Source organism: Jaculus jaculus, chromosome 12, assembly GCF_020740685.1.
Source record: "Jaculus jaculus isolate mJacJac1 chromosome 12, mJacJac1.mat.Y.cur, whole genome shotgun sequence".
Classification (NCBI taxonomy): Eukaryota; Metazoa; Chordata; class Mammalia; order Rodentia; family Dipodidae; genus Jaculus; species Jaculus jaculus.
Window position 1 is genome coordinate 59,586,652 of NC_059113.1, and position 26,120 is coordinate 59,612,771.

A 26,120-nucleotide genomic window follows, 5' to 3' on the forward strand; every position below is an offset into this window, starting at 1 on the left:
GAGCAGATGAGTTGTTACTTACATCTCCAGCAGCTGCAGCCTGGGAGATAGTATAAATTCCAAAGAGCCCAGAGTCAGAGTAATTGGCATTAAAGGCAGAAACCTGAAATAGAACAAAACTTTATTGTATGAAGTACTGCCAGTAAAAACAGGTCACAACTTCTAAACTTTTGTCTAAACTTGTTGAATATAGGTCTCCCTTTCAGAACTGCAACGATTGAGGGCTGGAGAGATGGCTTAGCAGTTAAGCCATTTGCCTACAAAGCCAAAGGACCCAGGTTCTATTGACCAGGACCCACATTAGCCAGATGCACAAGGAGGCGCATGCGTCTGGAGTTCATTTGCAGTGGCTAGAGGTGCTGCCTCACCCATTCTCTCTCTCTCTTTCTCTCTGTCAAATAAACAAATTTACATTTAAATAAAAAAAAAGAACTGCAGTGATTGAAATTTTTTACACTAAACCTTCCTCAAACAACAGCTTTTTAAACAAAAATTCTTTTTTAAAAATTTTATTTATTTAATTCAAGCTGAGAGTGAGTGAGAGAGGAGATAGAGGGAGAATGAGCATGCCAGAGCCCCTAGCCACTGCAAACAAACTCCAGATGCATGCACCTCCTTGTACATCCGGCTTATGTGGGATACTGGGGAACTGAACCTGGGTCCTTTGGCTTTGTAGGCTAGTGCCTTAACCACTAAGCCAAGAGCAGCAGCAAGCACGTTACCAACTGAGCTACCTCCCCAGATTCCTGTTTATCTTAAATTTTATTTTATTATTATTTTTTAAATTTATTTGAGAGCAACAGAGAGAGAGAGAGAGAAAGAGGCAGATAGAGAGAATGGGTGCGCCAGGGCCTCCAGCCACTGTAAACGAACTCCAGACACATGCCCCCCCTTGTGCATTTGGCTAACATGAGTCCTGGGGAATCGAGCCTCAATCCGGGGTCCTTAAGCTTCACAGGCAAGTGCTTAACTACACTAAGCCATCTCTCCAGCCTTTATTTATTTTTTTGAGGTAGGATCGCACTCTAGCCCAGGCTGACCTGGAATTCTCTATGTAGTCTCAGGCCTCGAACTCATGGTGATCTTCCTACCTCTGCTTCTCAAGTGCTGGGATTAAAGGTGTGTACCACCATGCCCAGCATCTTTTTAAATTTTAAAAGGCACTAATCAGGATCTTATCCAATACCCAACCTCTGAAAACCAAAAGATAAATACTGAAAGCTTAGACTCACATCAAAGGGCAGATGATTTCCTTTGGCAATTGCCTGGCATAGCAAGCTGGTGGTGTTGCTGCCCCTCTTGACATGTGGGCCAGCCCCAAGAACATGCTGAAGAACACTAAAGGCATGTGCTTCTGCACTCCCATTGGCAGCACCTTCTGCCACGATGGCAGCATGGGCAAGGCTACCTCCACTCTGCTCTCGAATTTCACCTGGGGCCACATAAAGAAAGGGAGAGGGGGAAACAGCCTGGTTATCACAGATTTTATTTATCAGCATTTCTTTGCCAGTATTAAGAATAAAGGCTTTTCTATAAGACCTGTAATTTACCAGGCCATCCAGACACATGGATAACATCATGCTTAATCTATTAACACCCATGCCATATCATTCCTTTCTTCTGTGATGAGATGGCTTGGTAGTAAATCACTAAGCCCATCCTGCTACAGCATCTACTCTAGCAGACAAATGTGCTTAAGGATATGCTAATAAAACTGACAGAACAGAATGCTTACCTCCACGGTACTTGGTTTTTGTACCAGCTAAACCAAGCCCACCCCTTATGTTGAGAAACTGTTCAGCGACTTGCTTTAGGACAGAATGACTCACACCTGTTTCAAAAAAGCAAAAACAAGATGCTAGAGCCAGAATTTCTAAGAAACAATTACCAAAGCTTTTCTACTCATCTAGAGTTTTCTCTATATAATTATTACCTTCATTTTCTTTCCCTTTTATTCCTTTTTGGTGCAGAAGTCTGAATCTAGGGCCTCAAGCAAGCTAAGCACAGGTTCTACCACTGAGCTACACCCCAAGCCCCAATTCTTAAAATGATATCATTCTCTTTATGTTTCTCACTTGTCTTTCATAATTTGCATCAAAATAATTAGAAATGAGCTGGGCGTAGTGTGCATACCTTTAATCCCAGCACTTAGAAGGCAGAAGTAGTAGGATCACTGTGAGTTCCAGGCCAATCTGAAACTGCAGTGTGAGTTGCAGGTTAGCCTGGGCTATAGTGAGACCCTACCTCGAAAATGCCAAAAAAAAAAAAAAAAAATAGAAATGGTTATAAAATATTCCATTCTATGGATATATAATTTAATCTTGTTGAACAATGGCATGTTTATTAAAATAGCTGGCTACTAAAACAAAACTGCTGCTGGGCATGGTGGAGCACACTTTAATCCCAGTACTTGAGAGGCAGAGGCAGGAGGATTGCAGTGAGTTCAAGGCATCCCTGAGACTCCATAGTGAATCCAGGTCATCCTGGGCTAGAATGAAACCCTACTTGGGGTTGGAGGGAAGCAACAACTACAGTGCACTCAGAGGAAACGAACACAAATGAAGACAACCCACGTACACCATATGCCAGGTCAGGTCTACACAGCAGATGTGTTTAAATAGAGCTACCAAAATGTACCACCAATAATTTGTTATTTATTTATTTGACAGAGAGAGAATAGGTGTGCCAGGGCCTCCAGCCACTGCAAATGGACTCCAGACACGTCGCCCCCTTGTGCATCTGGCTAACATGGGTCCTGGAGAATCAAACCTGGATCCTTTGGCTTTGCAGGCAAATGCCTCAACTACTAAGCCATCTCTCCAGCCCAATAATTTTTGACAGTACTTATTTCCTCAAGTCCTGGCTAATACTGGGAAATATCAACCTTTTAATTTTACCAATCTCATCAATTAATTGTTTTTGTTATTTTTTTTTCAAGGTGGGTCACTCTAGCCCAGGCTAACCTGTAATTCACTCTGTAGTCTCAGGCCAGCCTTGAACTTAGCGATCCTCCTCCTTCTGCCTCCAGAGTGCTGGGCTTAAAGGTGTGCACCACCATACCTGGCTGAAATTTTTCATAATTATTAGCAAGGATTTTTGCTTACAGAAATTTACCCTTATTACAAGTTTTGCAAACACTGTAGAAAATATAAAGGGATGGAGACATAGCTCAATGGTTTAGGGAACTTGCTTGCAAAACCCAGCAGGCAGGGTTCAATTCCCCAGCACCCACATAAAGGCGCATCCATCTGGAAAATATAAAGCAAGTAGTTAAATGTGGGAATTTGTTTCCTAAATAACCAACAATTAAAATCTTATCTTGCCGGGCGTGGTGGCGCACGCCTTTAAGCCTTTAATCCCAGCACTCTTGGGAGGTAGAGGTAGGAGGATCGCTGAGAGTTCGAGGCCACCCTGAGACTACATAGTTAATTCCAGGTCACCCTGGACCAGCGTGAGACCCTACCTTGAAAAACCAAAACAAATAATCCTATCTCATGTAGTTTTAAAAATCTGAAGAAAAAAAAATCTGTTCAGGCCAGGTATGGTAGCACAGACCTTTAATTTCAGCACTTGGGAGGCAGAGGTAGGAGAACTGTCATGAGTTCAAGGCCACCCTGAGACTACAGAGTGAATTCCAGGTCAGCCTGGGATAGAGTGAAACCTTAACTCAGAAAGGAAAAAAAAAAAAAACAACTCTGTTCAGGGTTGTACAGATGGCTTAGCGGGTTAAGGTGCTTGCCTGTGAAACCTAAAGACCCATGTTCAACTCTCTGGATTCCACATAAGCCAGACACATAAAGAAGGTGCGGCAAGCACAAGGTCCCACATGCCCACTAGGTAGCGCAAGTGTCTGATGGTAGTGGCTGAGGCTCTGGCACTCCAATTCTACCTATCTCATTCTCTCTAAAAACATGAAAAATAAAACTTTTAATAAAATAAAAATAAAATAAAAATTTTTAGCCAGGCATGGTGGCGCATGCCTTTAGTCCTAGCACTCGGGAAGCAGAGGTAGGATTGCCATGAGTTCAGGGCCACCCTGAAACCACATAGTGAATTCCAGGCCAGCCTAGGCTAGAGTGAGACCTTACCTCGAAATCCCCCCCCCCCACAAAACATCTGTTCAATCCTATGCACACATAATTGCAGTTCAAGACACTGTTCTTGGAAGCAAACAGCTATGCAGTGAATCTTAAACTTACCAAGTCCAATCAAAGCCATTCTTGCACTTGTAAAGTGGTTCTGAACAAAGTAATTTAACTGAGGAAATAAAGAACAGTCATAAGGTTATACGGGTATAAATATAAAGCAATAAAAACATACAAGAACAGTACAGCAGGAAATACATGGGCTTAAAGGCTGCTATAATGGACTATAGGTAGTTAGCTAAGTTGAACTACACTGGGATTTTTTTTTTTTTCCGAGGTAAGGTCTCACTTACACTGGGATTTTATTATTAAAAAAAAAAAATGAAGCCAGGCGTGGTGGCACACGCCTTTAATCCCAGCACTCGGGAGGCAGAGGTAGGAGGATCACCGTTAGTTCAAGGCCACCCTGAGACTCCATAGTGAATTCCAGGTCAGCCTGGGCTAGAGTGAGACCCTACCTCAAAAAAAAAAAAAAAAAAATGAAGGCTGGAGAGATGGCTTAGTGGTTAAGTGCTTGCCTGTGAAGCCTAAGGACCCTGGTTCCAGGCTCGATTCCCCAGGACCCACATTAGCCAGATGCACAAGGGGGCGCATGCGTCTGGAGTTCATTTGCAGTGGCTGGAGGACCTGGCACGCCCATTCTCTCTCTCTTTCTATTTGTCTCTTTCTCTCTCTGTCTGTCTCTCTCAAATAAATATTTAAAAAAATTAAAGGTTAAAAAAAAAAAAAAAAAAAACAGGTGTGGTGACCCATGCCTTTAATCCTAGCACTTGGGAGGCAGAGGTAGGAGGATCGCTGAGAGTCTGAGGCCAGCCTGAGACTACACAGTGAATTTCAGGTCAGCCTGGGTACAGCAAGACCTACCCCCCAAAACAAAAATAAACAAACAAACATTAAAAAAAAAAACAAACTACTATGGTTTGAACTGGAGAGATAGCTTAGCAGTTAAGGTGCTTGTCTGCAAAGCCCAAAGACCCAGAATCTACATAAGCCAGATTCACAAGGTGACACACACGTCTGGAATTCTTTTGCAGTGGCTAGAGGTCATGGCACACCCATTTTCATTCTCTTTCTCTCTCAAACAAATAAAATAAAAATAAAACCAGAAGTAAAGAGCTGGAGGGATGGCTTAGCAATTAAGGCATTTGCCTAGAGAGCCAAGAGACCCAGGCTTAATTCCCCAGGACCCACATTAGCCAGATGCACAAGGGGACACACACATCTAGAGTTTGTCTGCAGTGGGTAGAGGCCCTGGTGCACCCATTCTCTCTCTCTCTCTCCCTCCCTCTTTTTCTGTCAAAAAAACAAAAAAGAAGTAAAAAGAAAAATTAGCCAATATCCTGATATGACTACTCAGTTTAATGGAAAACAAGCACATTATAAAAAGCAAAATGGGCTGGAAAGATGGCTTAGTAGTTAAGACCCCACATAAGCCAGATGTGCAAGGCAGCGCATGTATCTGGAGTTCATTTGCAGTGGCTGTAGGCTCTGGTGTACCCATTCTCTATCTGTCTTTTCTCTCTCTCAAATAAATAAATAAAAATAAAATATTTTAAAAAACAAGCCAGGGATGGTGGCGCATGCCTTTAATCCCAGCACACACGAGGCAGAGGTAGGAGGATCACTGTGAGTTCAAGGCCACCCTGAGATTACATAGTGAATTCCAGGTCAGCCTGAACTAGAGTGAAACCCTACCTCAAAAAAAAAAAAAAAAAAAAAAAAAGTTGGCCTAGAGAGATGGCTTATCAATTAAGGCACTTGCTGGCAAAGCCTAAGGACGCAGGTTCAATTTCCCCAGTACCCACATAAGCAGGGTGCACAAGGTGGCACATGAGTCTGGAGTTCGTTTGCAGTGGCTGGAGTCCCTGGTGTACCCATTTTCTTTCTTTTATCTACTTCTTTCTCAAGTATTTTTTTTTAAATATTTTATTTATTTGAGAGAGAGAGAAAAAGGGGGAAAGAGGCATAGAAAAAGATAGGATGGTTGCGCCAGGGCCTCCAGCCACTACAAACAAACTCCAGACGCATGCAACCCTTGTGCATCTGGCTTACATAGGTCCTAGAGAATAGAACCGGGATCCTTAGGTTTTGCAGGCAAACGCCTTAACCATTAAGCCAATTCCCCAGCCCCTCAAAAAATGTTACATTTTGGGCTGGAGAGATGGCTTAGCAGTTAAGGCACTTGCCTATGAAGCCTAAGGACCCCAGTTCAAGGCTTGATTCCCCAGGACCCATGTTAGCCAGATGCACAAGGGGGCACACACATCTGGAGTTTGCAGTGGCTGGAAGCCCTGGTGCACCCATTCTCTCTCTGTCTGCCTCTTTTTCTGTCACTCTCAAATAAATAAATGAATGAATGAATGAATGGACAAAAATTTTACTTTTTAACGTTAATAAAAAGTACCACCAATTCCTGTTATATGACATGAATTATGATACCCCACACACAAATACAGTCTCATTATATAAATGTAGGCTGGTCTTGAATTTCAGACAACCCTCCTGCCTCAGCCTCCCAAGTACATTTGGCCTAATGTGGGTAATGAAGAATCAAACCCAGGCCACCAGGCTTTATAGGCAAGTACCTTTAACTACTGAGCCACCTCTCTAGCCCCACAAGCTATTTTTAAATACACTGTTTTATGGCTCACCTCATCTGATGTCACTTTTCCAATCCTGTAGTCAGGACAATACAAGGAATTTGCCAAGGCATTCTTGTAAGCAGCAGCATGCAAGTTTTCAATGACATCTGTAAGACAGGTAAGACTCGTTACTGAAACGTAATTTTTTCTTCCTTTTGTTTTTTGTTTTCAAGGAAGAGTCTCACTGTAGCCCAGGCTGACCTGGAATTCACTTGTAGTCCCAGACTGGACTTGAACTCATAGCAATCCTCCTACTTCTGCCTTCAAAGTGCTGAGATTAAAGGTGTGCATCACCACACTGGGCTTGAAATGAGAGAATGGGTGCACCAGGGCCTCCAGCCACTGCAAACGAACTCCAGATGCATGTGCTACTTTGTGCATCTGGACTTATGTGGGTACTGCAGAATCAAACTCGGGTTCTTAGGCTTTGCAGGCAAGTGCCTAACGACTGAGCCATCTCTACTGCCCTAAGATATTTTTTAAAAACACAGTAGTAAGCCTATGTAGCTTTGGGACTGAATATTTGACTTTGGACAACTAATCTGAATTTTGTTTGTTTGTTTGTTTGTTTCAAGGTAGAGTCTTGCTGTAGCTCAGGCTGACCTGGAATTCACCATGTATTCTCAGGGTGGCCTAGAACTCATGGTGATCCTCCTACCTATGCCTCCCAAGTGGTAGGTTTAAAGGCGTACACCAGCATGCCCAGCCTAATCTGAATTTTTAAAAAATATTTTATTCATTTTTAAGAGAGAGACAGAGAGGAGAAAGAATGGGTGCACCAGGACATCTAGCCACTGCAAACAAACTTCAGATGCATGTGCGACTTTGTGTATCTAGCTTTACATGGGTCCTGGGGAATCAAATCCAGGTCCTCACCAAGGCTTTGCAAGCAAGCAAGTTAACTACTGGGCCATCTCTCCAGTCCACAATCTGAATTTTACTTTACTTCCAGGTTCCCTCTACAGGTAATGAGGAGAACTGTCAGAACACGGAGCAATGAGTACCTGCCTTAGGCTAAATACCAGTGTAGAGTGGGGTTGTGTCAAATGCTACTTTGGACTTGGACTCACCCTTCACTGGCACCCTGACACTGCTGTCACTGTCTTCCAACTTCCATGCCTCTACTAGAATCCTATTTCCTATTTGCTCATTATTTGGCAAAGCTCCCAGTGCCAGGCACTGTGCAAAGTGCTAGAAACACAAGAGTCAGATAAGACACTGAACCTAAAATGTTAAGAGCAAAGACTGTGAAATAAAGTATTCTAAATGCAACATCAGCAACATGTCAAAAGTACAGGGCTGGAGAGATGGATTAGGATGGTGAAGGCACTTGCCTGTGAAGTCTAAGAACACACATTTGAACCTCTAGGTTCCACATAGCCAAATGCATAGTGATGTAAGCGTGCAATCTTGTACATGGAGGTGCATGCATCTGGAGTCTGTTCACAGTGGCTGAAAGGCCCTGGCATGCCCATTCTCTCTCTCTGCCTCTTTCTCCAAAATTTAAAAAAAAAAAAAAGGACAGTAAGGAACAAGGAAAGACAATAGGAAAAGAGTAAGAGAAGCAAAACTAGGAATAATCTAGAATGCTGAATGCAGGGATTAAAGGAGGGTGCTATCACATCCAGCTCCTTGTTTTGTTTTGGGTGGGGAGGGGGGTATGATTATTTTTCCTTTTTAAATATTTATTATTTATTTATTTTATTAGTGAGGGAGAATGGGCATACAAGAGCCTCCAGCCACTGCATGTGCCATCCTGTGCATCTGGCTTACGTGTGTCTTGGAAAATTGAGCCAATGTCCTTTGGCTTTGCAGGCAAGCTCCTTAACCACTAAGCCATCTCTCCACCTCCCCCCCCCCCCTTATTTTTTCTTTTTTAAACTTCTTTTTTTTGTTTCGTGAGGCAGAGTCTTTTTCTAGCCTAGGCTGTCCTGGATTTCACTATGTAGTCTCAGGCTAGCCTCTAACTCACAGTGATCCTCCTTCTTCATCATCCTGAATGCTGGAATTAAAATGTGGGAAACCACGCCTAATCTTTTTCTTTTTTTCTTCATGGTAGGGTTCACTCTGGCCCAGGCTGACCTGGAATTCACTATGTAGTCTCAGGGTGGCCTCAAACTCTTGGTGATCCTCTCACCTCTGCCTCCCAAGTGCTGGGATTAAAGGCATGTGCCACCATGCCCAGCAAGCCTTTTTTTTTTTTTTTTTTTATTCTTACTTATTTTATTTATTTGCAAGCAGAGACAAAGAGGCAGAAAGACAGAGCCGCTGCAAATGAACTCCTGATGCATGCACCACTTTGTGCATCCACCTTTATGTGGGTACTGGGGAATCAAACTCAGTTGTCAGGCTTTGCAGGCAAGCACCATAACCACTCAACCATCTCTCCAACTCCCCACTGTTTTGGTTTTTGTTTATTTGTATTTATGTATTTGAGAGCAACAGACAGAGAAAGAGGCAGATAGAGAAAAAGAGAGAGAATGGGTTTGCCAGGACCTCCAGCCACTGCAAACGAACTCCAGACGCATGCACCCCCTTGTGCATCTGGCTAACATGGATCCTGGGGAATCAAGCCTTAAACCGGAGTCCTTAGGCTTCACAGGCAAGCGCTTAACTGCTAAGCCATCTCTCTAGCCCTTGTTTTGGCTTTTGAAGGTAGGGTCTCACTTTAGTCCAGGTTGGCCTCCAACTCACAAGGATCCTCCTATCTCAGCTTCCCAGGTACTGGGATCAAAAGCATGAGCTACATGCTGGTGGTACATGCCTTTGATCTTGGGAGGCAGAGGTTGGAGGATCACTGTAAGTTCAAGGCTGGCCTGAGACTACAGAGTGAGTGCCAGGTTAGTCTGGGCTACAGTGAGACCCTATCTCAAAACAAAACCAAAAAAACATGAGCTACTGCAGCTGGAGAGATTGCTCAGGGGTTAAGGCACTTGCCTGAAAAGTGCAAGGACTGGAATTCGATTCCCCAGTACCCATGTAAAGCTAGGTGCAGTGGCTAGAGGCCCTGGCGTGCCCATTCTCTTTCTCTCTCTCTCTCTCTCTCTCTCTCTCTCTCTCTCTCTCTGTGCCTTTTTCTCTCTCTCAAATAGATAAATACAATATATTTTTAGAAAAGGGAAGGCAACTGGAGGAATGGCTTAGTGGTTAAGGCATCTGCCTGCAAAGCCAAAGGACCTAGGTTCAATTCCCCAGGACCCACATCAGCCAGATGCACAAGGGGGAACATGTGTCTGGAGTTCATTTGTAGTGACTAGAGGCCCTGGCACACCCATTCTCTTTCTCCCTCCCTCCCTTCCTCTTTCTCTCTGTCAAATAAATAAATAAATAGCATGAGCTATTACTCCTGGCACAAGCCACTTGCTTTTGAAAGGAGTTGATTAAACAATAATAGCGTATGTAACAATAAACAACAGAAGCAGCTTAAAATGAACTGTTGGGTTTAGGGTAAGCAAAACTATTAAAATATACGAAAAAGGGCTGGAGAGATGGCTTAGCGGTTAAGCACTTGCCTGTGAAGTCTAAGGACCCTGGTTCGAGGCTCGATTCCCCAGGACCCACATTAGCCAGATGCACAAAGGGGCGCACGTGTCTGGAGTTTGTCTGCAGTGGCTGGAGACCCTGGCACACCCATTCTCTCTCCCTCTGCCTCTTTCTCTGTCTGTTGCTCTCAAATAAATAAATAAAAATTTAAAAAATACATATATAAGAAAAAGAAAAGGATGGGCATGGTGGCACACACCTTTAATTCCAACACTCAAAAGGCAGAGGTAGGAGGATTACTATGAGTTCAAGGCCAGCCTGGACTACAGAGTGAGTTCCAGGTCAGCCCAGGCTAGAGCAAGACCCTACCTTGAAAAGCCAAGATGGGGGCTAGAGAGACAGCTCAGCAGTTAAGGCACTTGCAAGTAAAGTCTAAGAACCCAGGTTTGACTCCCTGTCACCCACATAAGCCAGATACACAAGGTGGTGCATGTATCTGGCATTTGTCTGCAGTGACTAGAGGCCCAAGTGGGCCCATTCACCCTGTCTGTTTCTTTGTCTGTCTGTATCTCTCTGCTTGCAAATAAATAAAAATATTAACCTAATGTGTGTTTGTGGTGTGGCTTTTAGGTTTTTGCCATGTAGTTTTTCTCTCTCTGCTTAGACCTGTAATAGCAGGCCAGCTTCTTATGCCATTATAGAACTTCTCCTGGTTCTGTAAGCTTCAATAAATATCCTTTCCCCATAACTGTGCCTGGTGTGAAAGTTCATCTTAGTGACCTAAAGCTGTCTACTTCAGAAATTGGTCCCAGGAGTAGGGTGGAGATGTACCTGACCACGTGGATTTTGGTCTTTTGGAACTTTTGTTTTAGAGGAATGGACATGGACTTGGTGCTTGCAACTGAAGATGCCTTCTGGAGTGGTAAGCCAAGTATTATGGACTATTCTTGTAAGAGTTTTAAAATGCTAAGTACAGAGAGAATTAAACTTAGAGGCTTGTCTTATGAAGTTTCTAAGGGGAAGAAAAGGCTACAAAGGACTTTATTGGAGCTGGGTGACTAACATAAGGAATGGCTGCATTCTGCTGCCCAGGCCCTGAGAGTTTAATCAAGGTTGAATATGTAATGGACTGATGTGGCTTGACTAAAGATATCAGACTAAAAGATTTAAGATTTTAAGTTTGAAAAACCTCAAGCAAGTTACAATTACAGACACTGAGACTGGTTTTAGGTTGCTGAAGCTGCTACTGTCACATATTAACAATCTTAAAAAAAAAACAGCCCAACTGCTTTACATTAAAACAATGGAGAAAATGCCTGAAGAAAGATTAATAAAAATACAAACTCTGTGGAAAAAAGTTGACTAAAAAAGAAAACCTGCTCTTTAAGGCCATGATTCATTTCCTACCTAAATTAAAAATATGACTGTGTGGCTGAGAGATGGCTTAGCAGTTAAGGTACTTGCCTGCAGAGCATAAGAACACGTTTGAATCTCCAGGTCCCACATAGCAGACGCAAAGTGATAAAAGTGTGTAATGTCACACATAAGCACAAGGGGGCACATGCATCTGGAGTATATTCACAGTGGCTGAAGAGGCCTGCTGCACCCATTCTCTTCCCCACCCCCCTCTCCCTCTGTCTCTTTCTCTCTCAAAAAGACCCAAATAAGGGCTGGAGAGATGGCTTAGTGGTTAAGCACTTGCCTGTGAAGCCTAAGGACCAGGGTCCGAGGCTCAATTCCCCAGGACCCACGTTAGCCAGATGCACAAGGGGGCGCACGCATCTGGAGTTTGTTTGCAGTGGCTGGAGGCCCTGGAGCACCCATTCTCTCTCTCTCTCTGTGACTGTCGCTCTCAAATAAATAAATAAGTAAATATATTTTAAAAACCAAATAAATAATAAATAGAAGAGTATAAAAAATATGACCGTGTCCTACACATACAACATTAGTTTCAAAAACAAAAAAATATGTGGAGTGGTCATAAAATACACATGGCTTTGGGAGCCGCTGCTGAGATGTGGCATATAGGCAGGGAGTAATGACCCTCATAAATAGGCTAAAAGAGCCTTTAAAAGACATACTGTGGTTGGGCATGGTGGCACACGCCTTTAATCCCAGCACTCAGGAGGCAGAGGTAGGAGGATCGCCATGAGTTCAAGGCTACCCTGAGACTACATAGTGAATTCCAGGTCAACCTGAGCTGGAGTAAAACCCTACCTCAAAAAAAAAAAAAAAAAAAAAAGAAAGAAAGAAAGAAAGAAAGAGAGAGAGAAAATAAAAAGAAAAAAGAAAACCCAAAAACAAAGCAACAAAAAGACACACTGTGGTTTACATGGAGACCCAAAGATGTTTTAGATATATCAAGACTATATACAAAGAATACCATGAAGGCTGTTGAATAGGGATGAAAGTTTTCCCTGACTACTTAGCCCTGCTGGAGGGGCAGAATTAAGATCCAAAAACTGTCAATCACTGGTTATATTACTTAAACTGTAACAGTTTGATGTTTACTTAATGGTGGTTCAGTTTAGATTATTCCAGTCTCTCTCTGGTACGCCTTATACCAGTTAAAATGTTTACTCAGTGTCTTTATATGTTAAAGGTTGATTTTACACAAGACACACTTTAAATCTCAAAAAAAGACTTGAGACTTCAGAACTATCTCAAGTTGATAAAGATTGTAGGGACCTTTAAAATTAGACTAAATACAGTTTACAATGTAATATGGTTATAAATCTCTATTGGGGGCCAAAACCAAAATGTGGTAGTTTAAATAGATGGTTCCCAATATAGTCAATACTTTATTAAGTTTATAGTTTGGATCTGCAGCCACCTGGCTTGAGGAGGTATCACTGGACAGATCTTAGAGTCCAGCCCTAAGGTGTGGTGGTAGATTTGGAATTCCAATTTAAAGATATACAAAGTACCTAGAGTTCCTAAAGCGTGTTTGTTTGTGGCGTGGCTTTTGGGTTTTTGGCTTGTGGTTTTTCTCTCTCTGCTTAGACCTATAATAGCCGGCCAGCTTCTCCTGCCATTATAGAACTTCCCCTGGATCTGTAAACTTCAAAAAATATCCCTTCCTTTACAACTGTGCCTAGTTTGAAAGTTCATCTCAACAACCTGAAGCTGTCTACTACACCATGGAACATAGACTATAAATAACAAATATAAATGTTTATCTTTAATCTCAGCACTCAGGAGGCAGAGGTAAGAAAGCCACCTTGAGTTTGAGGCCACCTTGAGACTGCAAAGTGAATTTCAGGTCGGCCTGAGATAGAGTGAGACCCTACCTCGTAAAACCAAAATAAAAAAAGCTAGGCATGGTGGTGCATGCCTTTAATCCCAGCACTCGGGAGGCAGAGGTAGGTGGATTGCTGTGAGACAACATAGTAAATTCCAGGTCAGCCTGGGCTAGAGCAAAACCCTACCTTGAAAAACAAAAACAAAAAACAACAACAAAAAAATTTTAAATACAAGTAGGGAAAAAAGTACAACAGCCATTTTTTTCTCTTTATAAACTGACCCTCCCTGGAGCTGGAATCTTAGAAACAACCGGCTGTAATCTGATGTACTTACGGGTCTGTGGATTCTGAAAAGCCAGTGCTTTGTCAACCCTCAGCTGAGACTGAAGGTCAGCTACTTCCCATCGACGAAATTCTGGTGCTGTGGTGACATTCAGCAGGAATTCCATTAGAATTTCACTACAGAAAACAAGGTAGAAGTTGTAAGTCAAAATTTTACCCTGTAAAGGGCTGGAGAGATGGCTTAGCGGTTAAGCGCTTGCCTGTGAAGCCTAAAGACCCCGGTTCGAGGCTTGGTTCCCCAGGTCCCACGTTAGCCAGATGCACAAGGGGGCGCATGCATCTGGAGTTCGTTTGCAGTGGCTGGAAGCCCTGGCACGCCCATTCTCTCTCTCCCTGTAAAATTGTACATAATATCTGAACTAGTGTATAAGTTTGACTTCATTATGTTCACAAGCCTAGAAAAACTGGATACCCTTTTACATCTGTAACCAACCATGATCATCATTTATTTATTGTATTTCTCTTACATGGACATTATTTTACTTTAAGATTTTACTTCTGGGAACATGACTGTTAAAATTTAAAAAAAAATAAAGGGAAGAGAAAGGAAGGGAGGAGGGTACTTAGTAGGTTGATATTGTATATATGTAAGTACAATGATTGAGATGGGGAGGTAATATGATGGAGAATGGAATTTCAACAGGGAAAGTGTCAGGGGGGAGGGAGGGAATTACCATGGGATATTTTGTTATAATCATGGAAAATGTTAATAAAAATTTAAAAATTTTTTTAAAAAATTAAAAAAAAAATGTACCCTGGCCAGGCATGGTGGTGCATGCCTTTAATCCCAGTACTCAGGAGTCAGCAATAGGAGAATCACTGTGAGTTTGAGGCCAGCCTGGGACTACAGAGTGAGCTCCAGGTCAGCCTGGGCTAGAATGAGACCTTACTTTGGGGGAGAAAAAATTTACCCTGGGGGCTGGAGATGGTTTAGCAGTTAAGGTACTTGCCTGCCAAGCCTAATGACCTGGGTTCAATTTCCCAGTATCACATAAAGCCAGATGTACAAAGTGGCATATATATCTAGAGTTTGTTTACAGTGACTAGAAGCCCTAGCATGCTCATTCTCTCTCCTTGGCCCCCCCTTGGCAAATAAATAAAATTTAAAATTTTGTCCTGGTGTGGTTAATGCATGCCATTGGTAGGTGGAAGCAGAAGGTTTGTGTACTCAGAGCCAGCCTATCTCAAAGCTTGGGAGGTAGTTCAGTGATAGGTGGTAGCCTGGCATATCCCTGGGTTGCTCTGTAATGTTCTTACATTGCACTTTAGGCTTTGTGCTCAACAGGGTTATGAGACAGGGTCTGTCAATAAAGCAAAACCAACTCAGAAGTTATAGTCACAAGCCAGGCAAATAAGAACTGGGTAGCTGAGATTTCTTTAAAAGCAGATGTTTCATAGTAGTAGAACTCTCCCCTCCTCTTTCTTTTTTTAAATTTAATTTAATTTATTTATTTTTTGGTTTTCCGAGGTAGGGTCTCACTCTAGTCCAGCCTGACCTGGAATTCACTGTGTAGTCTCAGGCTGGCCTCGAACTCACAGTGATCCTCCTAACCTCTGCCTCCCGAGTGCTGGGATTAAAGGCGTGCTCCGCCACGCCCGGCTTCCCCTCCTCTTTCTAAACATTTTTTAAAATGTTTGTGTGTGGATGTATGTATGGACACACACATGCCACAGCACACATGTGGAGGTCAGAGGACAACCTCCAGGTGTTGATTCTCTCCATCCACCTTCTCTGAGACAGGGTCTCTGGTTTTGTTGGTGCGAAGGCCAGTCTAGCTGGCTATCAAGCTTCAAGATTTTCCTGACCCCACCTCTCATTGCTTCACCAGCTTTAAGTGGGTGCTGGGATCAAATGTGGTTGGCAGGCCTGCAGAGCAAGTGCCTTTAACCAATGAGCCATCTTCCCAGCCTCCAAATCCTTCCTTAATTAAATTTTTAGTTTGCATATAAAACAACCGGTTTCACTGTAACATTTCATACCTCTATGTCACTCACTGTGGTAGCTTAAATGTATGTTCCTCAATATATTCAGTTTTATTAAAGTTTCTAAGAGGGCTAGAGAGATGGCTTAGCAGTTAAGAGATTTGCCTATGAAGCCTACGGACCCCAGCTTGATTCCCCAGGACCTATGTAATTCAGATGCACAAGGGGGCGCATGTGTCTAGAGTTAATTTGCAGTGGCTGGAGGTCCTGGTGAGCCCATTCTATTTGACCCCCCCAATAAATAAATAAATAAATAAATAAAATTATTTAAAAAAAAAAAAAAAAGCTTGGAAGATTTCCAGCTACCTGGCTGGAGGAGGTGTCACTGTAGGTGATCCTAGGGTCCAGCCTTAAGGCATGGGGGTGGATTTTGGAATTCCAGTCTAAAGATATGCTTGAGCTCTGCCTGGAGTTCCTCTAGTGTGCTTGCTGCTATTTTTTTTCAAGTTAGGGTCTCATCTAGCCCAGGCTGACCTGGAATTCACTATGTAGTCTCAGGGTGGCCTTGAATTCATGGTAATCCTCCTACCTCTGCTGGGATTAAAGGGGTGGGCACCACACCTAGGGCTTGCTTGCCTTTTGATGGTAGCTCTTCTCTCTGTCTGCCTGGTCCTGTAAGAGGGGCCAACTTCTGCATTATGGAACTTCCCCTGGATCTGTCAGCTTCAAATAAATTTCCTTCCTCCATAACTGTGCTTGGTTTAAAAGTTCATCTCAGCAACCTGAAGCAGTCCGATACACTCACTGTACTGTGCTCACATTCATCCCACAACAAACATGCTCTGAATACAGGCAGGTACTTACATATCATCCCGCACGCATTCCACTGTGTAAGCCATAGTTTCCCTCGTTGCAGTCACACTGAATTGGAAATAAATTACAGTGAATTATCTCAATCAGAAACCAAGCTTTTTCTTCTACTTTGTTATCTCAACCAGTTCCTTTGTAAATAGGTTTTCAGTTGTTGTTGTTATTGTTGTTGTTTGTTTGTTTTTTTTTTGGGGGGGGGTCGAGGTAGGGTCTCACTCTAGCACAGGCTGACCTGGAATTCACTCTGTAGTCTCAGGGTGGCCTTGAACTCACGGCAATCCTTCTACCTCTGCCTCCCAAGTACTGGGATTAAAGGTGTGCGCCACCACGCCCAGCTCTTGTAAATAGCTTTTTAAAGTGTTATTCAGAAATGAAAATAATTATACTCAATTAAAATTGAAATTATTTATTTACTTGTGAGGGAGAGAGAAAGATAGAGAGGGAAAGAGAGAGAAAGGATGGGTGCACGAGGGCCTCTAGCCACTCCAAATGAACTCCAGATACATGAGCCACCTTGTGCACCTAGACATGGGTACTGGGGAACTGAACTTGGGCTTTGGGCTTCACAGAAGAACACCTTAACCACTAAGCCATCTTTCCAGCCCTAAAACATATTTTCTAAAAAATAGCAAATAAGTCAACCTTAAAAACACTCAAAGCAAGGCATGGTGACACATGCCTTTAATCCCAGCACCCTACGAGGCAGAGGTAGAAGGATTGCTGTGAGTTCAAGGCCACACTGAGACTACATTAGTGAATTCCTGGTCAGCTTGAACTAGAGTGAGACCCTACCTTGAGAAAAAAAAAAATTCTGATTCACGTTACAATGAATAAACAAACCTGAGGTCCTTATGCTAAGTTACAAAGGGACACATATTATTTGAGTCTACTGATACTAGAAAAAACAAAATCAGCCGGGCATAGTGGCGCATGCCTTTAATCCCAGCATTCGGGAGGCAGAGGTAGGAGGATTGCTGTGAGTTCAAGGCCACCCTGAGACTCCATAGTGAATTCCAGGTCAGCCAGGGCTAGAGTGAGACCCTACCTCGAAAAACATAAAACAAAAAACAAAACAAACAAACAAAACCCAAAATCAAAGCAAAATGTAAACCCAACATCCCCAACATCCCAACATGAGAAACAATTAACATTAGAGAGAAAAAACAGAATGGTCATGACCAAGAATGGTAGGAACCAGGAGTCACAGCTTAATGGACAGAGCTTCAGTAGGGTATGACAAAAAAGTTCCAAAGATAGAGAAGACAGTTGATAAATGTCACTTAATGCCACACCCAGCTCATTTTTTCTTTTTTAATTGGCACACGCCTTTAATCCCAGCACTCAGGAGGCAAAGGTAGAAGGATCGCCATGAGCTGGAGACCACCCTGAGACTACATAGTGAATTCCAGGTCAGCCTGGGCTACAGTCAAACCCTACTTGGGGGGGAGGGGGAAGGCTGGAGAGATGGCTTAGCATTTAAGACTTTTGCCTGCAAAGCCTAAGGACTCCGGTTCGATTCCCCAGTACCCATGTAAGCCAGATGCTCAAGGTGGAGCATGACCTGGCATGCACATTCTTTCTATCTGCCTCTTTCTAATACACATAAATAAATTAAAATTTTAAAAAACTTTGCCGGACATGGTGATGCACGCCTTTAGGATCACTCTGAGCTCAAGGCCAGCCTAGGCTAAAGTAAGACTCTACCTTGAAAAAACAAACAAAAATGACAAATTTTGCCAGGTGTGGTAGAACAGGCCTTTAATCCCAGCACTAGGGAGGCCAAGATTGGAAGATCATTGTGAATTCGAGGCCACCCTGAGACTACAAAGTGAATTCCAAGTCAGCCTGGGATAGAGTGAGATCCTACCTTAAAAAAAAAAAAAAGTTAGAAAAAATAAATGGAAACCGGGCGTGGTGGCGCATGTCTTTAATCCTAGCACCCGGGAGGCAGTGGTAGGAGGATCACTGCAGGTTCAAGACAGCCCTGAGACTCCATAGTGAATTCCACATCAGCCTGGGCTACAGCAAGACCCTACCTCGAAAAAATGGCTTAGTGGTTAAGCACTTGCCTGTGAAGCCTAAGGACCCTGGCTTGAGGCTTGATTCCCCAGTACCCACATAAGCCAGATGCACAAAGTGGTGCATGCATCTGGAGTTCGTTTGCAATGGCTAGAGGCCCTGATGTGCCCATTCTCTCTCTTTCTCTCTGTCTCTGTCACTCTCAAATAAACAAAAAATATATATATATATAAATAATAAAAAAGTAAAAGGACAACCTTTTTTATCACAATGTCTAAAACTAACAAATATCAAAACCTCTTTTCTTATTCTTTCACATCCTAGAAAACATAAACATGGGTGCTTTTTGTAAGTTCTTCCATGTAGACACATAGATCTAGTTCATCTCATAATTGCTGTGTAATAGTCCTATTATGACTATCTCACACTTGACCCACTTCCCTAAACACAGACATTTAGTTTCTGTCTTTTCAAAGAAAGAACACCCTTGCACAGGTACACCGGATACTGCCGGATTTTATTCATTTATTTATTTTGGTTTTTTAAGATAGGGTCTCATTCTAGCCCAGGCTGACCTGGAATTTACTATGTAGTCTCAGGGTGGCCTTGTGGTAATCTTCCTACCTGTACTGCTTCCTGAATTCTGAGATTAAAAGCGTGCACTACCACACCCAGCAGACTTTAAAATATTGCTAGATATTTCCTGATTCTTTCTAAAAGGTTCTATCAGCTTACACATCCACCAGCACAGTAAGAAATTCTCCATCTCCATCATCTCTGCCAACACAACACGTTTGAAGTAGCATCATACTGGAGTTTACAAAGACTGCTGCTTCTGGTTCCCTCCTGAGGAAAGTCCTTTCCTGCCCTTTGTCCATTCATTTTTTTCTCTGCCTTTTTCCTGATTCATAGTTCTTTATTTTTCCAAACTGAAATTGTTTGCGATTTTGTATATATTGCAAATATCTATTCCCAATTGGTTACTTAAATTTCTACTGTAAAGATGCTTTACAATTTCTATAAAAATTCTTTTTTTTTTTTTTTTTGGTTTTTTGAGGTAGGGTTTCACTCTAGCCCAGGCTGACCTAGAATTCACTATGGAGTCTCAGGGAGGCCTCAAACTCACGGTGATCCTCCTACCTCTGCTTCCCAAGTGCTGGGATTAAAGGCGTGCGCCACCATGCCTGCCTTTAAAAATTCACTTTTTCAGGGCTGGAGAGATGGCTTAGTGGTTAAGCACTTGCCTGTGAAGCATAAGGACCCCAGTTCAAAGCTCCATTCCCCAGGACCCACATAAGCCAGATGCACAAGGTGGCACATGCATCTGGAGTTCATTTGTAGTGGCTGGAGGCCCTGGCACACCCATTCTCTCTCTGTCTGTTGCTCTCAAATAAATAAATAAAAACAAACATGTGTGTGTGTGTGTGTGTGTGTGTGTGTGTGTGTGTGTGTGCGTGCACGCAAAAGGATTGCTTCACAAAGTGGTTAAAAAATTCATTTTTTCCTTCATCTGTTTAAATAGACTTCAGCCATATTAATGTCAGCCAGGAGGAATTCCCTAACAACTGAATATATTTTGGTATTTTTACTATTTACTTCTTATTATGATTTAACAAACCTTAATTTGCCACCAACTGCTTCAATTCCACGAGTTATCTTGAAAGACGAAGCTCCTTTGGTAGTCTTGAAAAAGAAAGGATGATTTTCTTAGTTCTTCAATGTAATGTCTGCCAAATACCACATTATGTCAATATCTACTCTCTAATTTTTGCTAAAGATCCAAAATAATCTTTATTAAGTAGGTTGTAGTTAGTTAAGACTTATAAAATGAGATTCAACAGAAAGCACTGTGTGTGTGTATTTATACATACACACACATACATGTAAATATACACATACATGTAAATACACAGACTAATTTGTTTCTTGAGACAATATCTCCTTATGTAGTCCAGGCTGGCCTAAAACTCATTACACAGGGCAGGCTTACCTGAAATTTAACTTTTCCTTCCTCTGCCTCTGGGGTACTGGCTGGCATTACAGGCATGTGCCACCATACTTGGATTAGACTTTAATGTAAGTACAATTATAAAACAATTATATTATCAAATAAGCTTACTAGAATTCTTGGTCTATTTTGAAGGAAATATGTATTTGATAAAGAGTACTATTCTTTTAACTTAATGGTCCTGTAGCCAATATCCTGTGGTTTCTCATTTTTTATTAGGAAATAGAGTCTTTGCAGATATATTTAAGGTGAAGTCACACTGGATTAACATGGGGTCTAAATCTAGTATGACTGGTAACCTCACTAGAGGGAAATTTAGACACAAAGGCACAAACAGAAGACCAGGTGGCAATTGGAGCAAACGCTGAAGTGCTGCAGCTACAAGCCAAGGGACACACAGAACAGTCAGTAAACACCAAAAGCTGGGATGAGGAAAGGAAGGGCTTTTTCTTTTTTTCTTTTTTTTTTCAAAAATTTCTCACCCCCAGAAAACTTTTTTTTTTAAATTTGAGAAATAGGCAGCAAGACAGAGCGAGCGAGGGAATGGGCACGCCAGAGCCTCTAGCCACTGCAAATGAACTCCAGACACAAGTGCCACTGTGTGCATCTGGCTATATGTGGGTACTGGGGAATCGAACCTGGGTCCTTTGGCTTTGCCAGCAAGTACCTTAACCACTAAGCCATCCCTCCAGCCCAAGAAGGGTTCTTTCTTATAGCCTCTGGAGGAAGCACTGGCCCTGATACTTTGGTGACATTCTGATTTTCACTTCACGTCTCTAAAAATGTGAAAAGATACATTTTGTTTGCTTAAGCCACCTAGTTTGAGGTACTATGTTGTGACAGCTCAAGGAAACTCTAGAGGCTTGCTTTTAGGGCTTGTTTTGATTTTTGGACAGGGACTTATGTAGCTTAAATTGGCCTCAATATATAACTGAGGTTGGATCTTGAACTCCTGGTCCTCCTGCCTCCACCTCTCAAATGCTGGGATTATAGGAGTGTGCCTCCATTCCTGGCTGGCACTTTGTAGGACCGAAATACTACAGCATTTCCATGACTGAGGTAATGCAGACACTTACCAAGGTGGATGCAAGGCGTAGTAAATGAGAGGTTCCTAAATTGTTGGAGTCCTCATCTCTACTGCCTGCTTTAATGAATAAACCAATTCTTGACATGGGAGCATAATTTTCCATAGAAGCAATCACCAAGCCATTTGGTAATTTGGTAAACTGCAATTAAGATAAAGTAGAGGTGATTAATGTGTCTCTTTTATTACCAAGGAGAGTAAGTTCCAGTGAACTCTAGTGAACAAGTTAATAGGACTAACCTCAAGATCCTGGGGATGCAGAGGTACTCCTGGGGAGGCAGGTGCAATTTTGACTTTGGGGGCAACTTTGAGGGAATAAAATCGCTGAACACAAAAAAAAAAATAGGTTACACATGGTTCTCACAAGAAGTGTTTTTATCTGCAAAAGCATTCTATCAGCATTACCAAGCAATACAGGGTATTCAACATTAAAAGAATAAAATTTATCCATTAATAAATTAAGCTACCAGTTTATTCAGGCCACCCTGTCTTTGATATGGTCTCTCTCTTTCCCTCTCTTCAACCACCCCTCTCTACAGAAGGGTCCTGAAATTTAACCCAGGCTGGCCTTTAACTCATAATCCTTCTAGGATTACAGGCATATGTCATTATGCCTGGTGTGAACCATTTTTTTTGAACCATCCTTAAATTTCTATTTATTTGCAATTTTCAGAGAATATTGAATTATCCAAGTTTATTTTTTCTAAAACTGTACAAAAAAAACACTATTTTCTTTACCTTTTAACTATCTTATTAAAGCTTCAAGTGGTTTCTTCTAGTTGTAATGCTCTGGAATTTTTTTTCTTTTTTTCTTTTCTTTTATTTTTTTCTCAAGGTAGGTTTTCACTCTAGCCCAGGCTGACCTGGAATTAACTATGTAGTCGCAGTATGGCCTTGAACTCAAGGTGATCCTCCTACCTCTGCCTCCCAAGTGCTGGGATTAAAGGCATGCACACCATGCCTGGCTTGTTTTGTTTTTGTTTTTGTTTTTCAAGGTAGGGTCTCACTCTGGCCCAGGCTGACCTGGAATTAACTATGTATTCTCAGCGTGGCCTCGAACTCACGGCGATCCTCCTACCTCTGCCTCCCGAGTGCTGGGATTAAAGGCGTGCACCATCACACCCGGCCTGGAATTTTTTTAATAGCCAGATTACTATGTCATCCTTTGATAGATTCTAGCACTATTACTTCCCTAAACCCACCAGCGTCTCTCCATTTTAGTGTTTTCCAACTGAAATGACTTTCATTGTCTTAATAATTTTAGCAACCTTTTTTAAAAAATATTATTTATTTATTTATTTGACAGAGAAAGAGGGAGAGAGAGTGAATAGGCGTGCCAGGGCCTCCAGTCACTGCAAATGAACTCCAGATGCGTGCGCCCCCTTGTGTATCTGGCTAACCTGGGTCCTGGGGAATTGAACCTGGGTCCTTTGGTTTTGCAGGCAAGTGCTGGTAATTGCTAAGCCATCCCTCCAGCCCATTAGCAACCTTTTAATAAAACAAAGTATACCAACTTCTTCATACCCTGCTATCTCTGTTACAACTTCATCTGTGTGCTACACCAAGAAAATACACCCAAGGGCCTCAGCAATACTTCTATCATCCTGAGGTCAACAACAGTAAATGCAGCAGCAGCAGGTATCAATGTATACTATGAAATCACTGACAGGGTAAATGAGTCCTATAAAATGTTTGATAATGGGACTGGAAAGATGGCTCAATGGTTAAGACACTTGCCTGCAAAGCCTAACAACCCTGGTTTGATTGCTCAGTACCCATGTAAAGCCAGATGTACAAACTGGCACATGCATCTGGAGTTCATTTGCAGTGGCTGGAGGCCCTGGTTCACCCATTCTCATTCTCTCTCTCTGTGTCCAGTTCTCTTCTATCTCTTTATCTGCTTGCAAATAAGTAAACAAATATAATTTTTTTTCTAAAAAAAAAAAAAGAAGTTGGATAATGGATCTAAAATGCATTCACTTTCTCAGGTTTTTTTGGGGGGGCAAGGGCAAATTATATATTCTGATTATGCCTAAGGTTCACAAGATTATTTCTGAAAATGTAATTAAAAATCGTACTACTGAGATCCAATAAGCATGTTGCTGGAGTTTCCGGAGGACACCCAAAAGTCTCTAGTGCGCCCACTCTGCAGTGTCCAGACCACGGATTGCTGCAGGTCGGCATTAGTGAGGTGCTAACTTGGCTGCAGGTTTTCACTTGTTCTTAGTATTACTACTTTCCCCTGAGAAACTACTTTTTAGCCATGAATTGGTTCTTTGTCATGATCCATTTTGTTTGCTGGGTCTGGTATAGGTACACACTTGGATTTTGGCCTCTGACTTTTCAAAATGTATCAATTCAAATATGAATAATCCTTAGCAAGATCCAGTGCTTCCCATGAAGGGGCCTACAAGGTAACTTTTTTTTTTTTTAGTTATGTGCTTACTGGGCATGATGGCGCACACCTTTAATCCCAGCACTAGGAAGAGGTAGGGTTGCCCTAAATTCAAGGTCACCCTGAAACTACACAGTGAATTCCAGATTAGACTGGGCTAGAGCAAAACCCTGCCTCAAAAAAAAAAAAAAAGAAAAAAGAAAAAGTAAATTATAAGCTTATTTTCACCTTTCTAATTAGAAACTATTTATCTTTGCAATTGTCACACAATTAGTATTTTGGTTTTTGTTGCCTTTTCTTTCTTTGTTTTTTTCAAGGTAGGGTCCTGCTTTAGCCCAGTCTAACCTGGAATTCACTATATAGTCTCAGACTGGACTTGAACTCACAGTGATCCTCCGACCTCTGGCTCCCAAGTATTAGGATGAAAGGTGTATGCCACCCGGCTCTATTTTGTTTTGATTAAACACATGAACTTATTCTCATGTAAAGTAAATGTGGCATGTGGGGTACAAATAATAGCTTTCAAGTTTACTGCTCTTTTCTTTATTTTTTTAATGTTATTTATTTTATTTATTTGGGAGAGAGAAAATGGACGTGCAAGGACCTCTAGGCACTGCATAGGAACTGCATAAGCATGTGCCACCTTGTGCAACTGGCTTACGTGGGTCCTGGGTAATTGAACCTGGATCTAAGTTTTGCAGGCAAGAGCCTTGGCTGCTAAGCCATCTCTCCAGCCCATACTGTCCAATTCTTACGTTGGTTCTTTCCAACAGTTAACCTAGGCACGCCAGGATAGACAACTGTAGCTAAGTGTGTATAATCTACATCTATTTAAACATAAAGGCAAGGGAAAATCAGTCCCAGTTCTGATCCTTTTGCATGATTATCTAGCAGGGTTTCTCAAGCCAGATAGTATTGGCATCTTGGGCTTGATAATTCTTTGCTATTTTGCGAGTTGTGGGGTGATTAGCACCCCTGGCTTCTACCCTCCCAAAGAGCTTTTTCAACAAAACTGTCATTACACATGACTGTTCACTAGGGCCAAATCAGCCCTTGCTGAAATTTAAAATGTTTGCCTTTTCATCTCATTTAAAAACAATATTTTGTTTGAGAGAGGGAAAGAGGAAGGGAGGGAGAGGATGAATGGGCACGCCAGCCACTGCAAACTAACTCCAGATACATGTGCCACCTTGTGCATCTGGCTTACGTGGGTCCTGGGGAATCGAACTGAGGTAATTTGGCTTTGCAGGCAAGCGCCTTCACCGCTAAGCCATCTCTCCAGCCCCCGCCTTTTCATCTCTTGATACTTCAGAGACAACTGTACATAGCCTGGGCTTGAAGAGAAGCCTTAGTGAAGCATCTTTGCAGAACAAGAAAGCCCAGGATGCCAGCCACGTCGGGAAACACTGCTGACCCTGAATGAAGTCGGGGCGCGGTGACACTTTCACTCGTGGGCCCACCTAAGCGCTGGAGAAGGGGGTGCTCCGCGTCACAGCGAGGAGCACAGGCCGCCGCGCCCCGCGTCGCTCTCTCCGGGTGACCTTCCCGAGTCCTTCCCCCGGAGAGCCGCTGGCCCTCCACGCCCAAGCCCTCCCGCTCCCAGCCGGCGGCGTCGCTCCTCGGCCCTCCACCGCCCAGCCGAGCCTCCAAGACCTCCCCCGGCCGGCAGGGCGCAGCTGAAGGGCAGACCGAAGCCCAAGGCCAGCGCTCCGCACCCAGCACGCCCAGCCCCGACGGCGTGGAGGACAAGGTGCCAGGCCCTGCCCACACCCGCCCGTAGAGCTCACCGAGAAGGACCCGGCTCTGCTGAGCAGCTTCATGGCTCAAGAACGCTGTGACCCGCGGTCAAGGCCGCTAAAAGGAAAGCAAGATGGTGTTTGGAGGACCGGCGTTTCCCGGCGTGCCCCGCGAGCGCGCTTTCCCACGCCGGCAGGGCGGGAGGGGGCGCTCTAGACGCGCACTCTACT

At 42.8% G+C, this 26,120-nt stretch overlaps 1 protein-coding gene across 1 annotated transcript in view; it reads right to left on the minus strand.

Annotated features, from left to right (window-relative positions):
- The window catches only part of LOC101595603 (cytochrome b-c1 complex subunit 2, mitochondrial), a 32,436-nt gene extending 6,341 nt beyond the window's left edge, over positions 1–26,095 (minus strand). Inside the window, exons 1-11 of the mRNA XM_045131130.1 lie at positions 25,941–26,095; positions 21,999–22,082; positions 21,751–21,900; positions 20,285–20,349; positions 16,642–16,698; positions 13,847–13,971; positions 6,797–6,894; positions 4,200–4,257; positions 1,736–1,831; positions 1,233–1,432; positions 23–103 (exon numbers count right to left, since the gene is read on the minus strand). Of these exons, the coding sequence (XP_044987065.1) occupies positions 23–103; positions 1,233–1,432; positions 1,736–1,831; positions 4,200–4,257; positions 6,797–6,894; positions 13,847–13,971; positions 16,642–16,698; positions 20,285–20,349; positions 21,751–21,900; positions 21,999–22,082; positions 25,941–25,973 (1,047 nt within the window). The 5' untranslated portion in view covers positions 25,974–26,095. The remainder of the gene's footprint in view (positions 1–22; positions 104–1,232; positions 1,433–1,735; positions 1,832–4,199; positions 4,258–6,796; positions 6,895–13,846; positions 13,972–16,641; positions 16,699–20,284; positions 20,350–21,750; positions 21,901–21,998; positions 22,083–25,940) is intronic.
- Between the last annotated feature and the right edge of the window lie 25 nt (positions 26,096–26,120).